This window comes from Artibeus jamaicensis, unplaced genomic scaffold (assembly GCF_021234435.1).
Source record: "Artibeus jamaicensis isolate MK-2021 breed Jamaican fruit bat unplaced genomic scaffold, CSHL_Jam_final contig_64, whole genome shotgun sequence".
Taxonomy (NCBI): domain Eukaryota; kingdom Metazoa; phylum Chordata; class Mammalia; order Chiroptera; family Phyllostomidae; genus Artibeus; species Artibeus jamaicensis.
In genome coordinates, this window is record NW_026521911.1 from 6,692,664 (window position 1) to 6,711,251 (window position 18,588).

At 45.2% G+C, this 18,588-nt stretch overlaps 1 protein-coding gene across 1 annotated transcript in view; it reads right to left on the reverse strand.

Moving 5' to 3' along the window:
- TENM4 (teneurin transmembrane protein 4) overlaps nucleotides 1-18,588 on the reverse strand; it is a 725,358-nt gene that overhangs the window by 274,508 nt on the left and 432,262 nt on the right. The window contains exon 6 of the mRNA XM_037138546.2: nucleotides 2,170-2,379. Coding sequence (XP_036994441.2) covers nucleotides 2,170-2,379 — 210 coding nt within the window. The remainder of the gene's footprint in view (nucleotides 1-2,169; nucleotides 2,380-18,588) is intronic.

Sequence of the window (18,588 nt, forward strand, 5' to 3'; positions counted from 1 at the left end):
ACATATCAGAGACCCAGCTTCAGAAGGTTTGACTCTATGGCTTTTGTTTTCTTGACTGCATTGTGTTTCTCCTATAGTTTGTACAGCTTGATCATTCATTCATTCACTCATTCACTCATTCATCATTCATTCATTCATTCATCATTCATTCAGTTAGCACTACATGAAAATCACCTGTGAGGCCCTGCACCAAACTGTTAAAAGTGGTTATTTTTGAGAGGAAGGATTACAGGAGAATTTCACTTTTTACCTTTCTCTATTATTTGAATGTTAACCAGCACTGTTACTTTTATAATTGTCCATAATAAAAACAATAAAGACAATCCCATTAAAATAACTTCACATTATTTTCATTAAAAAAAAAAAGTCAACCGTTTTAGGTTGGACCCAGTGGACCAACCTAACTGGTCCCACTATGTAGCAGGGCCCACTTGCCTTCACTTGCTACACTGGGAACATGCCAGTCCCAGCAGGCTCTTGAGCTGATAGAAGACCCCTGAGTTTGGGCTCAGGGACAGGAAGGTAGCAGGCAGGGTCCGGATGTGGGGTGAGAATCACTGGCACTCTCATGACCCACTAACACCAGAGCAGCAGAGCACTGAGGACCCAGGACTCTCCCTTCAGTCATGGAACACATCCATTATCAACCTTTAGAGTGGCACATTCAGAGCAAGGCCCCAGGGAAGAAATCCAGAGTTCCCAGGTTCTCTGGGGAGCAGGAGCACAGAGGAGCATAACTGAGCAGAAAGCTGTGAGCCAAAGTCCTATCTTCCCTGCACACGAGTAATGCAATAAGGCCATTAATTTGCTGCAGAACTTGCAACAAAGTGATTGCTCTCATTCAGTTAATCAGCAAAGGGGTAGATAAAAGACCTTAATATCCCTCCTTCTCTTTTACCTGCAAAGCTTATTTACTCAGAAATGAACAAAGAATGTCATTATATATATATGTATATATCCCACCACCCCATGTAACTTCAAGAAGACCACAAGCAGGGTCACCTCAGCCAGCACCACATGGCACTCATAAAGTCAGAGTACCTTAGCGATTCCTCCATCACTAGCCACTGAGGAAACTGAGACCTAGAGAGGGACTGTGATTTGCTGAGGAAACTGCCAGTGAGCCACAGAGCTGGGACTGAAACACAGGTTTCCTCCCTCCCAATCCAGGGTTCCAGTTTCTGTGCATAACTTGAAACACCAGCAGCTAAAAGGTACAGAGGAGAAGTGATCCCAACCACCAAAAGGACACCACCTTCAGGGATTACAGGGACAAGGTCCTGGAGGATGGTTTGGCTTTTGGTCAAAGAGAATGCAGGGCCCCATATCCTGTTAGAAGAGAACCATCAAGGCCAAAGATCGCTCTGATTTTCAAAGAGAGCAGAGGTTGTATATCACGCCTGTCTTGGAGGTGTGAATCCCCTACAGGGCATACTTATAAAGAAGTTGACTGGCCTCTGCTGGACAGAGTGGGCAAGCACCTGGTCCCAGGTCACACAGCACCAGATCCACCTGGAGGTCCTTCACCTTCCTCCCCAACTTGCTTACTGATTCTCCTTAAAAGAGTCATAGCAGTGCTTAGAAGAGTGCTTATTATGGGCACATGGGTGCTTAAGCCCAGTGGCTCTCTGCAGCCAGCATTCATCCCTGCAGCTGCTTGGAGCTTCAGGGCCCTCTGACTCTGGGCAGTGTGAAACTTTAAAACTTCCAAAGCCAGCCTTGAATCCAAGTAGTATCCTTCCATGCATCTTTCTCATGGTTAACCGGGACACTACATAGTAGGCAGCCAATCGGTGCTATTTTAGTTTTAACCTCCTTCTTTTTCCAAGAGCATCTTAGTCTGTATTTTTCCTGCCTCCGTCTCTACCCGATGTTTCTGTCTCCTTGTGTCTGTCTGTGCATCTCTCTCTATCCATACAGCTCAGTCTACCCCACATCTGTCACGCGGGTGGGAACAGCAGCCCCCTAGCCCGCGCACACCCCAGCAGCACGCAGCCAGACAGGAGCACGGCTGCCTGAGCTGCAGAGTTGCGCCTGGCCCCCAACAACCCCCAGCGCCCCATGCACCAGGCCCTTCCACCCCTGCAAGCGGCCCAAGCAGGCACATTAATCAGCATCACCAACAAAAGGGGGGAAAAACACAAAAGTTTGGAAGAAAGAGGGACTTACCGTTCGCTGCGACCCCCAGGCTGGCGGAGCCACTTTTAACTAAGAATGAATTAGGGACAAACTCTTCCTCAGAGTCTGAGTCCGGGGTTGGCTGGGCCACACCGTTGCCTAGCAACCGCCTTTGGCTCTCATTGGCCGGAGGGGAGGGGGGCGGGGAGGGGGACTGCTCAATAGGGGTTGATGAAGCGGATGAACAATGCAAGGGAGCACCTGCGAACCACAAAGACAAACACAGACAGAAAAAAAATAATGAAAATTGGTTTTGAGGTACACGGGGATGGGGAGAGAGCAAAATAAAACACGCATCAACGGGGGAGGAGGGCTCCCAACACTGGTCGATCTACTGCACGACAAGGCCCGGGGGCGGGGCTGATGCCGCTGAGAAAGAAAGTTGGTGCAAACTCCTTCTGAAGAGGAGGGGCCTCGGTGCAGAGAAGTCTGCAAGGTTTGGAAAGAGGGCACCCTTGAAAACACAGGGAAGCCCTTCGGGCTTTGCCTGTTCTCTGAGAGGCCTGAAAACCTGAGGTTTAGCCCTGGCGCTCCTTATTATCTATCAAACAGCTGCCCTGTCTCCAAGCCTCGATGGCCTCACGGTAAAATGAGAAGCCACATCGGGTGATCACAGAGTCCCTGCGACCTGGCCATTATGTAATGTCACGGAACTAAAATGATGTTCTTTTTAGTGAGGTTTGTACCAGACATGCCTGGAACAGGTTCTGGGCATCATAAAAAAGGTAGAGATTGCCGGAGAGGATGATCCAGGGCCCCTCTCCATCACTGAAATTCCAGGATTTAAACATTCTAATGTTTTACTTTTCTAAGAATCTAACATTTTAAGATTCTTAAATCCTGACACTCTTTGCAAACTGGTTAAGAGCAAAAACTTCAGTAGTCTTCTTCAATTCTCTATCCCTAGAATCTAGCATAGTGTTTGGCATACACTAGGCACCAAATATTTGCTGAATAGGTGAATTCCAGGTGTCAAACACACTAGGATCCTTAAATTCTAATAGTCTCAGATGAAACAAGTCTGTAATTTTAGGACACTAATATTCACTGAGTTCTATAATGCACTAAGTCAGTATGTTCGACTCCAAGTTTCTAACATGCCGGGACTCTCTCATTCTAAAATCCCAGCTTCCTTTCAGTTCCGTGAGCACACTCCCCACTGTTCAGAAGGAGAAGGTGAAAGTCTGGGACAAGACTTTCGGGATCAGACAGTTCACAGTCCCACCAGCGGGCAGCCTTCAGGCGTGCTCAGCACATCGTCCACGGGAGAGGGGACATAATAAGCACAGACATAAAAAGGTTTACAGTACAAGACACTGCATCCACACAACAGCAGGGGCTGCTTCTTGTCTCCCACCTTGACTGCTACAAGTTTTAAAACATAGTCAGGTCCATCCAGTTGTATAAAGAGACTGAATCTTAAGAAACATATTGCACCCAGACATGAGATCCTAAAATTTGGTGGTGCTCTCAGGGGTCGGTGGCACAGAGACCTGCTCATTGTTGAAATTTGAAAAAAAAAATGTTAAATTAAAAAAAAGGTTTTTGTGGTCTGTTCACCAAGAGAAGCTCCCGTAGTCACAGTCACCAAATCCTGCAGGATTTTGAAGGCTCCTTGACCCTTTTGTCACTCCAGGTGCAGCATTTTGTAAAGTTGCTGGGTACACTGTTTGGCTGGTTCCTTTAGAAATTCAGTAAGAGCGTTTGAGGCAGCACAGATCAGGGGCCACAGTACAACCCCTGTGTGACTCCCCTCTCTATTTCGGTTCCTTTACCTAAGAATCTGAGCTGTGATTCACCTTAAAATCATCCAAACCAGTGTTTCCAATTCACCCCGAGAGCGCCTTCCCTGGCATGTCACCATGGGGGTGATCATTCCTCCCTCTGACCTTGTCTTCAGTTCTGACATCTTGTTTGCCCCACTGTATTTGGAGTTATCTGGAGCTGTCTCACACGTAATAGCATATGGCACATTCCGGGGGTACAGAGCATTCTTGGAGTGGGCTTTGGAGTTCAACAGAATTGGGGTTTGCATCATGACCCAGCCTCCTATTAGCTCTGTGATCTTGGGAAAATGACTTCCAGTTCCTCATTTGTAGGCTGGCTACCCTTCCCCCTTCATGCAGATGTCATGAGGACGACAGACACTCAATCTGAGCCCACAGTATGCACGAGGAAGCGGGAGCCTAGGGTCAGTACTCGCCAAATGTTTATTAAATTGAACGAAACCACCCCATGGAGAAACCCATTTGTGATTGGTCCAAGTTTTGGAAAGATTTTGTCGACCAGGCTGCATTTATTAAGTAAATATACTTTAATTTCCTCATCTTTTATTAACCAAAAACGTCTTACAATCTCCAATCAGAGGTTCTGATGAGCTGGAGATAACCAGCACCATACCACATTGAGCTGTTATACAATTTCAGACAAAAGTTGAGAAATAGGATCTGTTGTTTCAGGGTATTTGTTACAGCCTCTTCCTGAGTAAATCTGTCAACTTCACGAAATAAATAGTTCCAGAACTAAGTAAAGCGTTCCATTACAGACTTCGGAGACCCTGGACTGGGAACTGCCTGGTGCCCTCCCAGGCCTCACGCTTGTTTCTTCTCCCTTCCTCCCGGTCACCGCGGCATCGTCCAAACTAATGTTTCCACATCGCCTCGGGCCTCCGGGGTCGCCCTGAATACTCCCGAGCCAACACGCAAAGCACCTGGCCAGGTGCTGGGCCCCTTAGTAAGTACCCAATAACTCAGGAGGTTTCTGTGAAATACAATGCTATTAGAAACACGTAAATTCCCTCCCTCTCCTTCATCAGCACCTACAGAAGCAGTGTAGAGTTGTCTTACAAACATAATGGTATTAAGAGACAGTACATTTGACTTTTTTAATTGTTGAAGTTTTATTTTTTTGTGTGTTAAATCTTAGGAACTGTGGACATCTGACATTTAAAAAAAATCATAATCTGAGGATATGTTTATTGATATTTAGAGACAGAGGAGAGAGGGAGAGGGACAGAGAGAAGGGGGAAGGAAGGAAGGAAGGAAGGGAGGGAGACTGATGGGTTGCCTCCTGTGTGTGCCCCGACTAGGGATTGAACCTGCAACCTAGGTATGCGCCCTGACCAGGAATCAGCCCTAAACCTTTCTGTATACAAGATGATGCTCCAACCAGCTGACCACCCAGTCAGGACAACATTTGACTTTTAATTACACTACCTGCTAGCTCTGTATACATGACCTTGGGCAATTCACTCCTGTGCCTCATTTTACTCATCTATATAATGAAGATAAGTAGGAAGGAAAAAAAAAAGAACACCTACTGCACAGGGTTGCACTGAAGATTAAAGGAGTTAAAACAAGTAACATGTTGAAAATAGTGTAGCAGCCAGTAAACACCTAATAAATGTTAGATGTCGCAATGCATAAATACATGTATATAAAGAGAGGGCACTGGCTTTCTCCATCTTTTTTTTTTTTATAAGCGCAGGGCATGACTGCAAAAGTATGGGAAACACTGTTTTATTCCACAAACATTTCCTAAGCATCCACTGATTGGCTAGAAGGCGAGAGGGATGCAAACTGTGAGAGGGACTCAGCCCCAAAGGAGTTGTGGGTGGGGAGAGAGAGGGTCACTTGGGGCTCTGAGCAGGGCAGTGGTGGGACCTTTCAGAACAGAGGACAGCACAGTGCAGTGAGAGGACAGCAGGCAAGAGGCTCATTTCAACAGGAGGAACTGGAAAGGCTTTCTGGAGCTGCAGAGGATTCCGATGGAAAGAGATGGGGGCATAAGCATCCATCACAGAGGGATGAACCCTGCACAACAGGTTGAAGGTTCTCATCCTTTATCTGGCATCCAGGTCCCCACGTGTACCCCTCATTTCTCAAGTATCATGGATTAGTTTCCAGTAACTTCCCACCAAGCCTACTGAGATATGCCAGCCTGCTCCCATTTCCAGAAACACTGCTTTCCCTTTTGTGCAAGTTTGCTGAGTTGCACAATCTCAGTGCACACTGAATCCATCTGAATGACACCTCTTGGAGCACAGCTACAAAGTCTTGCCTGAGTTTTTGCGCACGCTCTTCATACTCCCTGGGGACTTCCTCTCATCTTCCCTTTTCTTCGTTATTACTAACTACCCCATATGTCTCACTAGCTCCCACTCATTCTTTGGCTTAACCTCAGGGTCACCTCCCCCAGGAAGGACTCCCTGATGTCTTTCTGGGTGCTCCCGCAGCTCCCTGTACTTTCCCTGTTGCAACACTTCTCATACTGTGTAGTGTTCAGTTGTCTGCTGTATCTGCCCACCAGACTGCCTGGCTTGCCCATTACCTGTTCCCCAGTGCCTAGCACAGTGTCTGGTACACAGAAAACATTGGTTAATATTGGTGAAAAGGAGAAAGGGAGGCGGGAAGGAAGGAGAGTGCTTGGATTATGGAACAAAAGGCCTATGAAAAGAGGATAGTGAGAAGTGGGTCTCTAAACAGTAGGTGTAGGCCAACACAATGAGAAGGAAATCAGACCTTAACTGGGGAGTCACGGAAAATTTTACTTATTGTTTTTAATTTTTTTTAGAGAGCGAGGAAGAGAAAGAGAGAGAGGGAGGAAGGGGACAGTGGGGCAGTGGGGGGAAAGAGAGAGAGAAAGAGAAAAGAAACATCCATTTGTTGTTCCACTTATTTATACATTCATTGGTTGCTTCTTGTATGTGCCCTGACCAGGGACTGGACCCACAACCTTGGCCTATCAGGATGACACTTTAGCCAACTAAGCTACTGGGTCTGGGGAAGTTGTGGAAATTTTTTAAAGGCAGAAACCTGTGTTTAGAGGCATCTGCTCAGCCACCCAGATCTCCTTTCTAACTGGCTCAGCTCAGCCAGGATGCTTGCCTTCTAGGTGGAGCCCAGGCGCATGTTTATTTAGGCAAATAAGGATGCCTGATGCCAGGAGACAATAAAATTGGAGTTTAAGATCACCTTCCTGTGTGTCCTGATCAGCAGCTGAAGGGATCCTGGTGTTATGGAATTTTCCACTGGACATGGTGAAAAAGAGACAAGAGGATGGAAATGAACCTCCCTACTCTTTACTCCAACAACTAAGGGGGGGGCAGTGAAGGGTGGAGGGGAGACATCTAAGTCTCTTAGGTGGTCTCTGTGAGCTTAGATCCAAGGAGATGAGGCCGGAGAAAGAAAGCTATAGAGCGACAAATGAAACACAGACACCCATATGGGTGGGGTGGGGCAGAGTGGGGAGCGGACCAGACATTTGCAGAGCTCCTCCTGGAGGCCAGGAACTTGGCCAGGTCATGTGCAAGATCTTTTCCTCACAACAAACCTATGATTAGGAAAATTCATTCCAATTTTCAGGGTCAGAAAAATGGAGGCTTAGAAAAGTCAGGTAATCTGTCATAGGACCTGGGAAAGAACCCAGAACTGCAATGCTGTTTCCATCGAGTGATGTGAACTAAATGGGTCAGCCCTGGTTTGGAGAAGAAAAAGGGAGATTCCTTTCCATCCACTGAAACACATGTAAAGTGGAAAAACCACAGACTTCCTATCACATAAACCAGGGATCAAAGCTCGGTTTCACACTGGGTATATGGATGACCTTGGGTAAGTCACTTAACTTCTCAGTTTCCTCCTTGGAAAAATGGAGTGCCAATACCCACTGCGAAGAGTCGTGCCTGGATTGATGAAATTATACTTGTGTGAACCTCAGCAGACTCATTGGAAGAGCTCAACCCACACTGATTCCCTCTGCCATCCCTCCAGCTGTGGGTCTTCCATAGTAAGAAGGGGGTGGTTTGGGGACTAAGCAGGTGCAGACCTACAAGCCTGCCAGTGACACCGTTATTAATGTGTACTACTGGTTGAGGTCACAAAAAGAGGGGAGGTGTTAGGGAGGCAGCTGTGATAAGAACACATGACTAGGGAGTCCTGAGACCTGCCCTTGCGTGATTCAATGGTAGCTTTCCTTAGCATCTGAAATGCAACCTATAACTAGGGCAAGCCAGTTCTCAAGGATGAGCCTTCTAGCATTCTGGATTCTGGGTATGTCTTTGGGATATGCCACGAGACTAAATTGTGAAGGGCTAGCTGATGAACAAGTTTATTATTGTGTCAAAGAAAGAAAGCCATTAACAAAGTGCACTTAAAAAAAACACAAAACACTTTTCTCGGTGCTCTGAGAAATCCATCTAGACACCCAAATGGAATCTTACTGATCTATGTTAAACCCCCTGTAGGCTACAGCACTGAAAATCCTGGCCTGCTCACACAGTGGAGAAGCATTAGTCCCTGTCTGTAAAACCAGAGCACCCACTGTGTGCCATGGGGAGAGCACTTTTTCCCCAGCCAGTTCCCTGGATTATTACTGTAAGAGCCTCCTAATAACCTTTAACCTGGCAGCCCTGCATTTTAGAAGCCAGTTTGTAAAATGTTTTGCCTAATGCCCAGTACATAGCAATTACTCAATAAATGACATTGGACGGGAGGTGGGGGTGAGGCAGGGAATGAAATAAGACCCTTGGACCCACACAGGAACCTTATCTCGATGGAACCCTGGGCTGGCAGAGCCAGCCTTCCTGTGAAGGCCGGCTGTGTTTCATCTCCTCATCCTCCTTTCTGGAGACACTCTCGTCCCTCCACTCAAAACCATATGCAGTCCCTCTCTTCTCATGCACTGACTTCATACCTCTTTCCTCTTCATTAGGACTCAATCGAATTAGTAAAACCTCAGTTCACAACAGAGGATGGGTCATTGAGGAAAATAGGGATCTCCTCTGGCTTAGAGTCTCAGCTCAGAAAAGGTCTACAGAATTGATTCCTGCAGTTATTTGAAATGAATTGAAATCCACTGCTGCAAACCATTTCCAAGTGCTAGAAACCTTTAACTAGAGAGCTGGAGGGACCGGACATTCCGGTTTGTCGGTGACCGCCCCAGTTTACATCTGGTACCCTGCATTACTTAGTGTCCCACCTTTACTCTAAAAATGCCCTGATTTGGACAACTAGTTATAGGGCCATCCCATTTGGGGGCAGTATAGATTCAGCTCCACATCAGAGGGGGGGTCTGCTGCAATAGACTGGGGGTCAGGAGATCTGGGTGCAAGTCAGCAAGACACTGTGGGGTCCTGGGAAGTCCTCTGGCCTCGCCAGGCCTCAGCTGCCCCTCAGGGACTTGTGCGACTTGGACGCTCTGAGGCTCTTCCCAGCCCACCTTTCTACAGGACAGGAGTCACGGCTGTCCACGTGTCTGTCAGGCAGGCTGCTCTGAGGGTTAGAAGGGACTGTAAAAAAAATAGTTTAGAAATTACTTCAGTCACAATGGAAAGTCAGACTCCTTCAGCATAGTAAATGCTCATAAACCATTTATGGAATGAATATGTATAAATGTATAGGAGAAAAGATCAGCTGAAGAAACTAACTGGTTATCTGACATGGGCAATTTTTATTTTTTTAAAATTTGATTTTATGGCTTCACATTTTTCTACAAGGAGCACATATAGTTCTTTATATACTTCCAAAATTATTTTTTTAAAATTTCAGGGGCGAATTAAATAATAAATGTGAAAATATCTGGCATATACTAAGTACAAAAATAGATGTGGGTTTTAAATTCAGACAAGATTTTATGTGCTGATATTGGTAGTATACTCTGGTATGAACTGATTTTTAAAGTGGAAAAACCTTTTAACCAAACAATTCTACTTCTAGGAATTTACCCAATAACATAATCATGACTTCACAAAAGATTTACTTATCAGGATATCCATTAAAACATCACTTGTAATAGTTAAAAAGTAAAAAAGAAAAATTTGACGTTATAAAGGAAAAAAGATCGTCATGTTAAAAATGCCTAAGTATGTACAGGAAGGCACGTCAGTAAAATGTTAATGTGCAGACATTATAAATCATGTTTGTAAAGCATGGTCAGGGACATGGAAAACCGGGTCTGAAAAAAGCATGAGGCAAACCTGTATGAGGGTATAATTCTGACGCTGTTTAAACATGTGAGTGCACAAACTGCATAAAAATGTCAATGCATGTTACCTTAGAGCCGAATTATGAATTTTATTTTTTCTTATACTTTTCTGTATTTTCTCATTTTTTTCAAGGAACAAAAGTGGTAATAAGACGAAATGAAAACAGTAGAAGTTATTTCAAGGAGAAGCAAACACACACACAGAGAAAGGCTGCGAAGACAGAGGGTCTGCTTTGTATCACTGGTGGGATGAGCCGGCCGCACTGAAGCCTCCTGGGCCCAGACTGGCCTCTTTTCCAGCCCATGGAATTTTGCGGGTCTCCCTCTGCAGGCCGGGCAGCTCCCACTCAGCCGACTCTCCTCTCCTGGACAGTGCTTATGCTCAGGAGCAGGTCTGGGGCCATCTGTCTCTGTGACTTATGCTGGGAAAATGGTCTCGGGAAAACAGGACGCTGTAAATTTGTCAGGCTCGGCCCATTTGATCTCTGGCTCTCCCCCTCCCAGGGTTCTCGGGGCCACTCTTGTTTTTGTTGAGCATCTACCAGGAAAGGAGCTCTGCTTTCACCCCCCTGCCCAGGAAGGCCCACTCCTGGTGCCCCTTCCACCTTGAGACAGAGAAGAGAGCACCTTGGTCTCTTTGATAGGGGATGGCCTAACAGCCAGTCTGCTGTTTGATACAGGGACATTAAATGAGGACATTCATTGCTTTTTTTGGTGACAACAGCTTCATTAAGATATAATTCACATACCATACAAGTTATAATTCACACACAAGTCATCCATTTAAAGCACACTATTCAATGGCTTTTAGTATACAGGATGGGCAGAAGTAGGTTTCCAGTTGTTTGTATGGAAATAATAACTAATAAATAATACTACAGGAATAAACTGTTTTGTGTATTCACAACTGTAAAGCTACTTTTGCCCACCCCTGTATTCTCAGAGTAGTACAACCATCACCACAATTGATTAAGAATATTTTTTCATCATCCCACAAGATAAACCTCTTACTCATTAGCAGTCACTCCCCTTTCCTTCTAACCTCCTGTAGTCCGGCACAATCATGCATCTACTTCCTATCTCTATGGATGTGCCTATTTTGAACATTGCATATGAATGGGGTCTTATAACGAGGTTTGTCTGGAAAAGGTCCAGCCATTGTTAATATAATGAGAATGGTTTGCATGACGTCTGTGTAACCTGGCAGCCAAGGAGAGTGGACTGGAATGCGCATGTGTGAACAAGGATGACTCACTGTACTGCTCAGGGGGGTGGTAGGTATGGTTGAGTGAGCATGTGTACTGTGTGGCTGTCCCGTTCAAAATGACGGAGCGAGTACAGCAATGAATCTGCATCAAATTTTGTGTGAAGTTTGGACATTCTTCCATAGAAACTATTCAGATGATTCTGAAGGTCGCAGCTACAGGTAGGTGGTGATTGGCAGCTTCATCACAGCAATGTACCTGCTTACGCATTAAATTTCATGCAGTCTTTTTGTGAAACATCAAATTACCTAGGTGACTCAGGACCCCTAAAGCCCACGTTTAGTTTCCTGTGAGTTGGCTTTTCCCCAAACTAAAGTCACCTTTGAAAGGGAAGCGATTTCAGACTGTCGATGACATTCAGGAAAATACAACAGGGCACCTGATGGCAATTGGGGGAGCTGTGTGAGGTCCCAAGGTGCCTACTTTGAAGGGGACTGAGTTGTCATTGTTCTATGTACAATGTTTCTCATATTGCGAATCTTCTTCAATAAAGCTCTATTTTTCCACAGGGCATGGCTGGATACTTTCCGGACAGACCTTTTTGTGACCAGCTTCTTTCATTTAACGTGTTGGCAATGTCCACCCATGTTGTAATGTGGGTCGGGCCTTCACTTCATTTTATTGCCAAATCACGTTGCATCATATGGATAAACTACATTTTATTTACCCATTCATCCGTGGATGGAAATGGGTTGTTTTTATTTTTGGCTTATTCTGAATAAAGTGCTACAAACATTTGTGTAACTGTTTTGTGTAGACGAATGTTTTCATTTCCCTTCGATATACGCCTAGGAGAGGGACTGCCGGACCAGGCAGTGACTCTGCTCAACCTTTCGAGGAACTGCCAGATTGTTTCCTAGTGGCTGCACCGCTTTTCATTCCCAGCGGTAGTGTTTGTGGGTTCTAATTTGTGCACATCTTTGTCAACACTTTTTATTATCTGACTTTGATTATAGCCATTCATGTGGATACAAAGTAGTATCTCACTGTGGTTTTGATTAGCACTGCCTGGCGGCTAATAGTGTTGAGCATATTTGCATATGATTATGGCCTTTCGTAAATCTTCGACAATGTCTATTTCCGATCCTCATTTTATTTTATTTTTTAAAAATATTTTATTTATTTATTTTTTTAGAGAGAGGAGAAGGGAAGGAGAAAGAGTGGAAAGAAATATCAATGTGTGGTTGCCTCTCATGTGCCCTCTACTGGGGACCTGGCCTGCAACCCAGGCATGTGCCCTGATTGGGAATCGAACCGGCGACCCTTTGCTTCACAGGCATGTGAAAGCAAATCCACTGCTCAATCCACTGAGCTACTCCAGCCAGGGCTCAGATCCTTGTTTTAGAACTGAGTTATCTGTCTTTTTTATTACTGAGTAGTAAGCATGTATTCTTTCATCATTTATTTATTCTGTGACTACCCTGTCCCAGGCACTGCTCTATAAGCATCACTGATAAGTAAGATAGACTCTCTGCGCGAGGGCACTAGACACACAGAACTAACTCTAAAGGGGGGCCCAGTCTTGTGGGTGAAGGACACAGAGATGTATCATATAACGTGAGAGGCAGCGGTGTAGGAGGGGTGAGTGGTGAAGGAGGTGTTGGGGGAGGAGGGCAGGAGAAATGACAGGCTCACAGAACTCCAACTGTCAGCTGCCACCTCAGGTTCTCACTGGTTCTTTTAACTTTTGCCAGAAGTTTCCTCCAAAGGGGTTTAAGATGGTCCATTTGGGCCACTAAAGGTTTTAATCAGGCTGGACAGAGAGGTCACGTTCTGTGGCAAACAGGGAAGAAGAAGGGCACAAGGAAAGCTGGAATATTTCTTTGCGTCAAAATCTGCTGTCAGCGTGACCAAGGCGGGACTGAGTCCTATGGTGGGACTGATTTCTGTGGCGGGCCTTGATAATCTGTGGTCACGGAGCACTCTGTTCAAGAGGAAGGTTCGAGCTTTGCATTGAGATTTCATTTAAAAAGTGCTTCCAAGAGCCATTTCAAAGTCATTTAGTACTTCTTGGGTTTATGTACCTATTACCCTCTTCCCACTCAATTTAGACAGCTGTAGAATTCCGGGCCCCCAGGACTGCCCAACTGGACTGTCATGTCCCATTTCTCCTTGGGTTCTGCGGGGCTAATGGAGTGTCAGTACAGAGGAAAGAGGCAAGAGAACTGATATGAATGAATTGCGTAGCCACCACGTGTCTGCCTTGCAGACCACCTTCACATACATCATCTCAACCAGCCTCACACTCCTGCAGGGGCGTTAGGATCTCCCCAACTGACAGATGCAGAATTTGAGGCACACAAAGGGCCTATTCAAGGTCACCCTCTGGTGGCCGCAGGGCTGAGCTTTGTTCTTTTGGACCCTAAACACAAGAACATGCCTTTGGAAATTCAAGGGTTTACTTCACTGATCTCTCATCCACCACAGGAGGGGAGCGATAATGTTCCAAAAGTTAAACAACTTGCTCAAAGCCACAGAGCTAGTGATTGTGGAGCTAGGGTTCCAGCCCAGGCCATGCCGGGCTACAGCTAGAGTTCTTTCTAGAAACTTACGCTGTCTTTCTTAGAGTCTTAAAGGGGGAACAAGGATTAGTATAATCAATACACTGGGAAAAAGTTAACCAGAAAAAAATGAAGGAAAGCTGAAGCTGTAGATTTATTGTTTCTATTGTTTTCTGGATATCTGTCATATTACAACAAAGTTTCTTTTCTTTAAAACACTTCAAAAAATTTCATTGACTTTAGGGAGACAGGAAACAGGAGAGGGAGGGGGAGAGGGAGGGGGAGAGGGAGGGGGAGGGGGAGAAAGGGAGGCAGAGGAACACTGATTTTTGTTGTTCCACTTACTTATGCATTCACTCTTGTGGTTGACTCTTGTACGTGCCCTGATGGGAGACTGAACCTGTAACCTTGGTGTATTGGGACGATGCACTAACCAACAGAGCTACCCGACCAGGGTTCAACAAAAAAATTTTTAAATAACAGAAAGCCCCTTGATGTGAATGTAAGCATATAACAAGAGACATTTTCCCCTATAAATGCCCTGATTCTAGACAGTTTTTACTGAACTTGCTCACTGTGCCAAAGCCCCTGCTTTCATTAGATTTATATAAAGCTTTTTAAAACTTTTTTGGGGGGGAGGAGCACAAAAGTAGTCAGGACTAAGCTTTCCAGAAATTACTCTACTCTCACTCCAGGAAATTTTGAAAAATCAAGGAAAGCAATCTTAGAAAAACCAATGAGGCCCAGAGGAACAGTGTGGAAGTGTAGAAATGGCCACTCAAATCTGCCCCTCCAGGACAGGGTGTCCTCCCTCAGACTGAATTTCCCTAGAGAGGGGTACCCAGAGCCAGGGGCCATTTAGGAGGCTTTAGGCAAAAATTAGAAGAAAAAACAGGCTGTTTTCTCCCCAAACTACTTTCTGTACAGAAAGGAGCCTTCGAGATGATAAAAGAGGGAAAGGAATAAACATTTACCAAATAGCTTCTGTGTATCCAGCACTGTGCTAATCACTTTACACATGGTTTTCACCATGACCTTCACAGCAAGGATTATTCACTCACTCAACAAATAACTGAGGGGCTGCCATGTGTCAACCTCTCTGCTAGGTGCTGGGGATGCAGTGAAAGGCAAAATCATGTCACATGCCGGTCTGTGTTCATTTCTGAGGGCTGCTGTGACCAAGCACTCCAAGTGCAGTATCTTAAAACAGTGGACATTTATTGTCTTACAGTTTTGGAAGCTAGAAGTCCAAGATCAAGGTGTTCACAGGGTTCTGCTCCCTCTGAAACCTGTAGAAATCATGCCTTGCTTCTTCCTAACTTCTACTGGTTTGCTGGCAATCTTTGGTCATCCTTGGCTTGTAGCTAATTAACTTCAGTCTCTTCCTTACAATTGTTACATGGCTTCCCCTACATACGTCTATCTTTACATGACTATCTTCATATGAGGATGCTGCTCCATCCATCACAGGAAGCTTTTACATCCATCATCACATTCAGCCCTTGTGACACCTCTACAAAATAGATACTATTGTTCCCATTTTACTGGTAAGGAAAATGAGCTCCAGAAAGACTGAGGTCATGCAGTCCTTGAGAGGAGGAGCAGGACTGAACCCAAGTGGAAGGACTCTGTGCCTATGCTGGTTCTGCACCAAATCAAAGACATTGTGATGGGAGAATATGACATCAGCAATGGAGCCCGAAATCAACACAAGTAGCTAATGAAAAGGCCCTACCACTTAGGCCAGTGGTCCCCAAATTTCTTGGCACCAAGGATCGGCTTTGTGGAAGACAGTTTTGCAAGGAGTGGGGATTGAGGCAGAGCTCAGGCAGTAATGAGAGTGAGGCTTTGATCGCTTGCCCACTGCTGACCTCTAGGTGCCTGGCTCCTAACAGGCTGCGGACTGGTACTGGTCTGCAGCCTGGAGGTTGGGGACCCCTGGTCTAGGCTGCCCAGGAAGGCTGGTTACCCTGACTGAGGATCCTGGATTGAAAAAGAAATAAAGGTGTTGGTCGTTTTTGCTTCCTTTAACCAAAAAGTCTCATTTGAAGAGGAAAGTGTTTGCACTTTGGAGTCTAAAGCCATGCAATATCCCAAGTTCAGGAATTCAAATCTTGCCCTACATCTTGACTAGCAGAGTCTGATCCCTGCTAGTAAATGGGATTTCTTGCTTTCTAGAGGGGAGGGACTGGACAAAGCTGTAGTGTAAGGCTTCTTAGGCATTTCTTGGGCAGAGCCTGAGAAGCAGCATCCTGTGACTTCAGTGCGGGCACACTTGGACTGCATTTGCCTTGGAATTCACGTGGTTGGGGAAGTGAGGCGAGAGAGGTGCCTGCAGGGGAGGAAACACACTGGGGCTGTTCCTACATACTGAGGCCACGGAACCCAGTGGTCTGTGAGGGCGAGACGGGTGGCAGATTCTGTGTAATATTTGTCCCTGGACTAGTCAGAGGAAGAGGTTGCCACCCTCTTGGAGACAAAGGCTAAGTCTAAATACCCTTCTAGAGAGTGCTGTCAGCCAGATCTTGCCTGTTCAGTTCTCAGCAACCCCACAGGGGACCCACCCAGCACCCAGATGGAGTTATGGAGGAGAATTAGGTTGGGCTCTGTCTGCCTTGGAAAAGTCCATAGGCTGGTGGCTGAGCAAACCAGACACTGCTGTGGGAGTGGGAAGCACAAAGGGCAGCCAGGCCCTGAGTGAAGGAAGCCTTGGGGCACAGCAGCATCTTCCACGGAAAGGGATGTTAAAGCAGAAGCCTGAAGGGGAACGAGGAGTTGGCCAGGTGAGGAGGCATTGTGGGTATCTGTATGGGTTTGGTGTGTCATGTGTGAGGTATGTGCATGCGTACAGGGGTGGGCTGGTTTCAGCGACCCAGGGAGTGAGAACTGCATGGGCAGAGGTCCGAGGTAGAGAGTTGTGACTGTGGACAGCTGGGAATGTCTCAAGTAGAGGGAGTGGAAATGGTGAAGAGATGAGTGGGAATAGAGGCAGGGTTCAGATCCTAGAACCGTATCTGAGAATCCAGGGCTTGCCCTCCTTCCTGGGCTGTAAGCCCCAACATCAGGTAACGGCTAGGCTGTGCCATCTGAATCAAGACATTGGACTTCTCTGGGTCTCTTTAGCTGAAAATTAGCATGGCTACCAGACTGTCTTCTAAACTCTCTTAGAGCTTCAATAATAAAAACTAGCAAGGTCAATTTATGCTATTCCACTTAATTTCCATACCAACTCTCTGAGTTTCTCTTTATTACCCCCATTTAGCAGATAAAAGAAGAAAAGTTCAAAATAAAGGTTAAGTTAGTACATTCTGTAAGTCTATGATTTTCTGAAAGAAACTGCCTTTAGACTTTCTGCCTGAAAAACCAAGTATTTTGCTCTCTCTCCTGCACAAGAGGACTTTTGTGCAGGAGAGAGAACAGATGATTAGTTAATAACAATGATTATGATAGCTACCATTGATGGGGAACTTTCTCTTTGCCAGACATCGTACCAAACTGTGTGCAGACACACATCTATTTTAATTATCATAACAATCTCATCAAGTACCAACTGTTATGACTTGCATCAAAGAATGACACAGAAATGCACAGTGGTCAATCAACTCGGCCAAGGTCACATAGCTGACCGGGAATGGGAGAGCCAGGAATGGCTCCAGGGAGCTGACGCCAGCCAAAGCTCGAGCTGCTCATCACTTCTCTGGGAAGCTTAACAAGAGTGAAGCTCCTCTAACCCTGTCTGTACGTTTACACATGGGAAAATTGAGGTCTGTAATGGTGACAGAGTAAGCCTGAGGTCCTGCAATGAATGATGAATGGTTTTGTGCAATTAATATCAATAATAGTAAGAGTAAGGTGGGCTGCCCAGCACAGTTGTTGAAATGTGAGTCCCTTTTAAAGGTTGGAACATTTTTTTTAAAGGCTGCCACACTTCTAATCTTTGTTTTCTGGAGAGAATAAGAAAGGAACAGAGAACACTTACAAAAATAATCAGAAAAACAATAAAATGGCAATGACTACATACTTATCAATAATTACCTTAAATGTAAATAGACTAAATGCTCCAATGGCTGAATGGATTAAAAATAACAACCAGAACTGTTCATATGCTGCATACAAGAGACACACTTCAGACTAAAAGAAACACAAAGACTAAAAGTAAAGGAATAACAATAAATACACCATGTAAATGGAAATTAAAAAAAGCTGGGATGGCAATACTTATATCAGACAAAATAGGTTGTAACAAGTGACAAAGATAGGCCTTTTACAATGATAAAAGGACCAATCCAACAAGAGGATGTAACTCTCATAAACATCTACACACCCAATATAGGAGCACATAAATATATAAGGTAAGTATTGATGGACACAAAAGGAGTGATCAATAGTAACACAGCAATAGTAGAGGACTTTAATGCCCCATTGATAACAATGGATAGATTATCCAAACAGAAAATCAACAAGGAAACAGTGGCCTTAAATGACACATTAAAGCAGATGGAATTAATAGACAATTTTGAGGACATTTCACGTAAAAGCAGGGGAATATGCATTCTTTTCAAGTATACAGGGAACATTTTCCAGTATAGACCACATGTTAGGCCACAAAACAAGTGTCGATAAACTTAAGAAGACTGGTATGGTATCAACCATCTTCTCTGAAC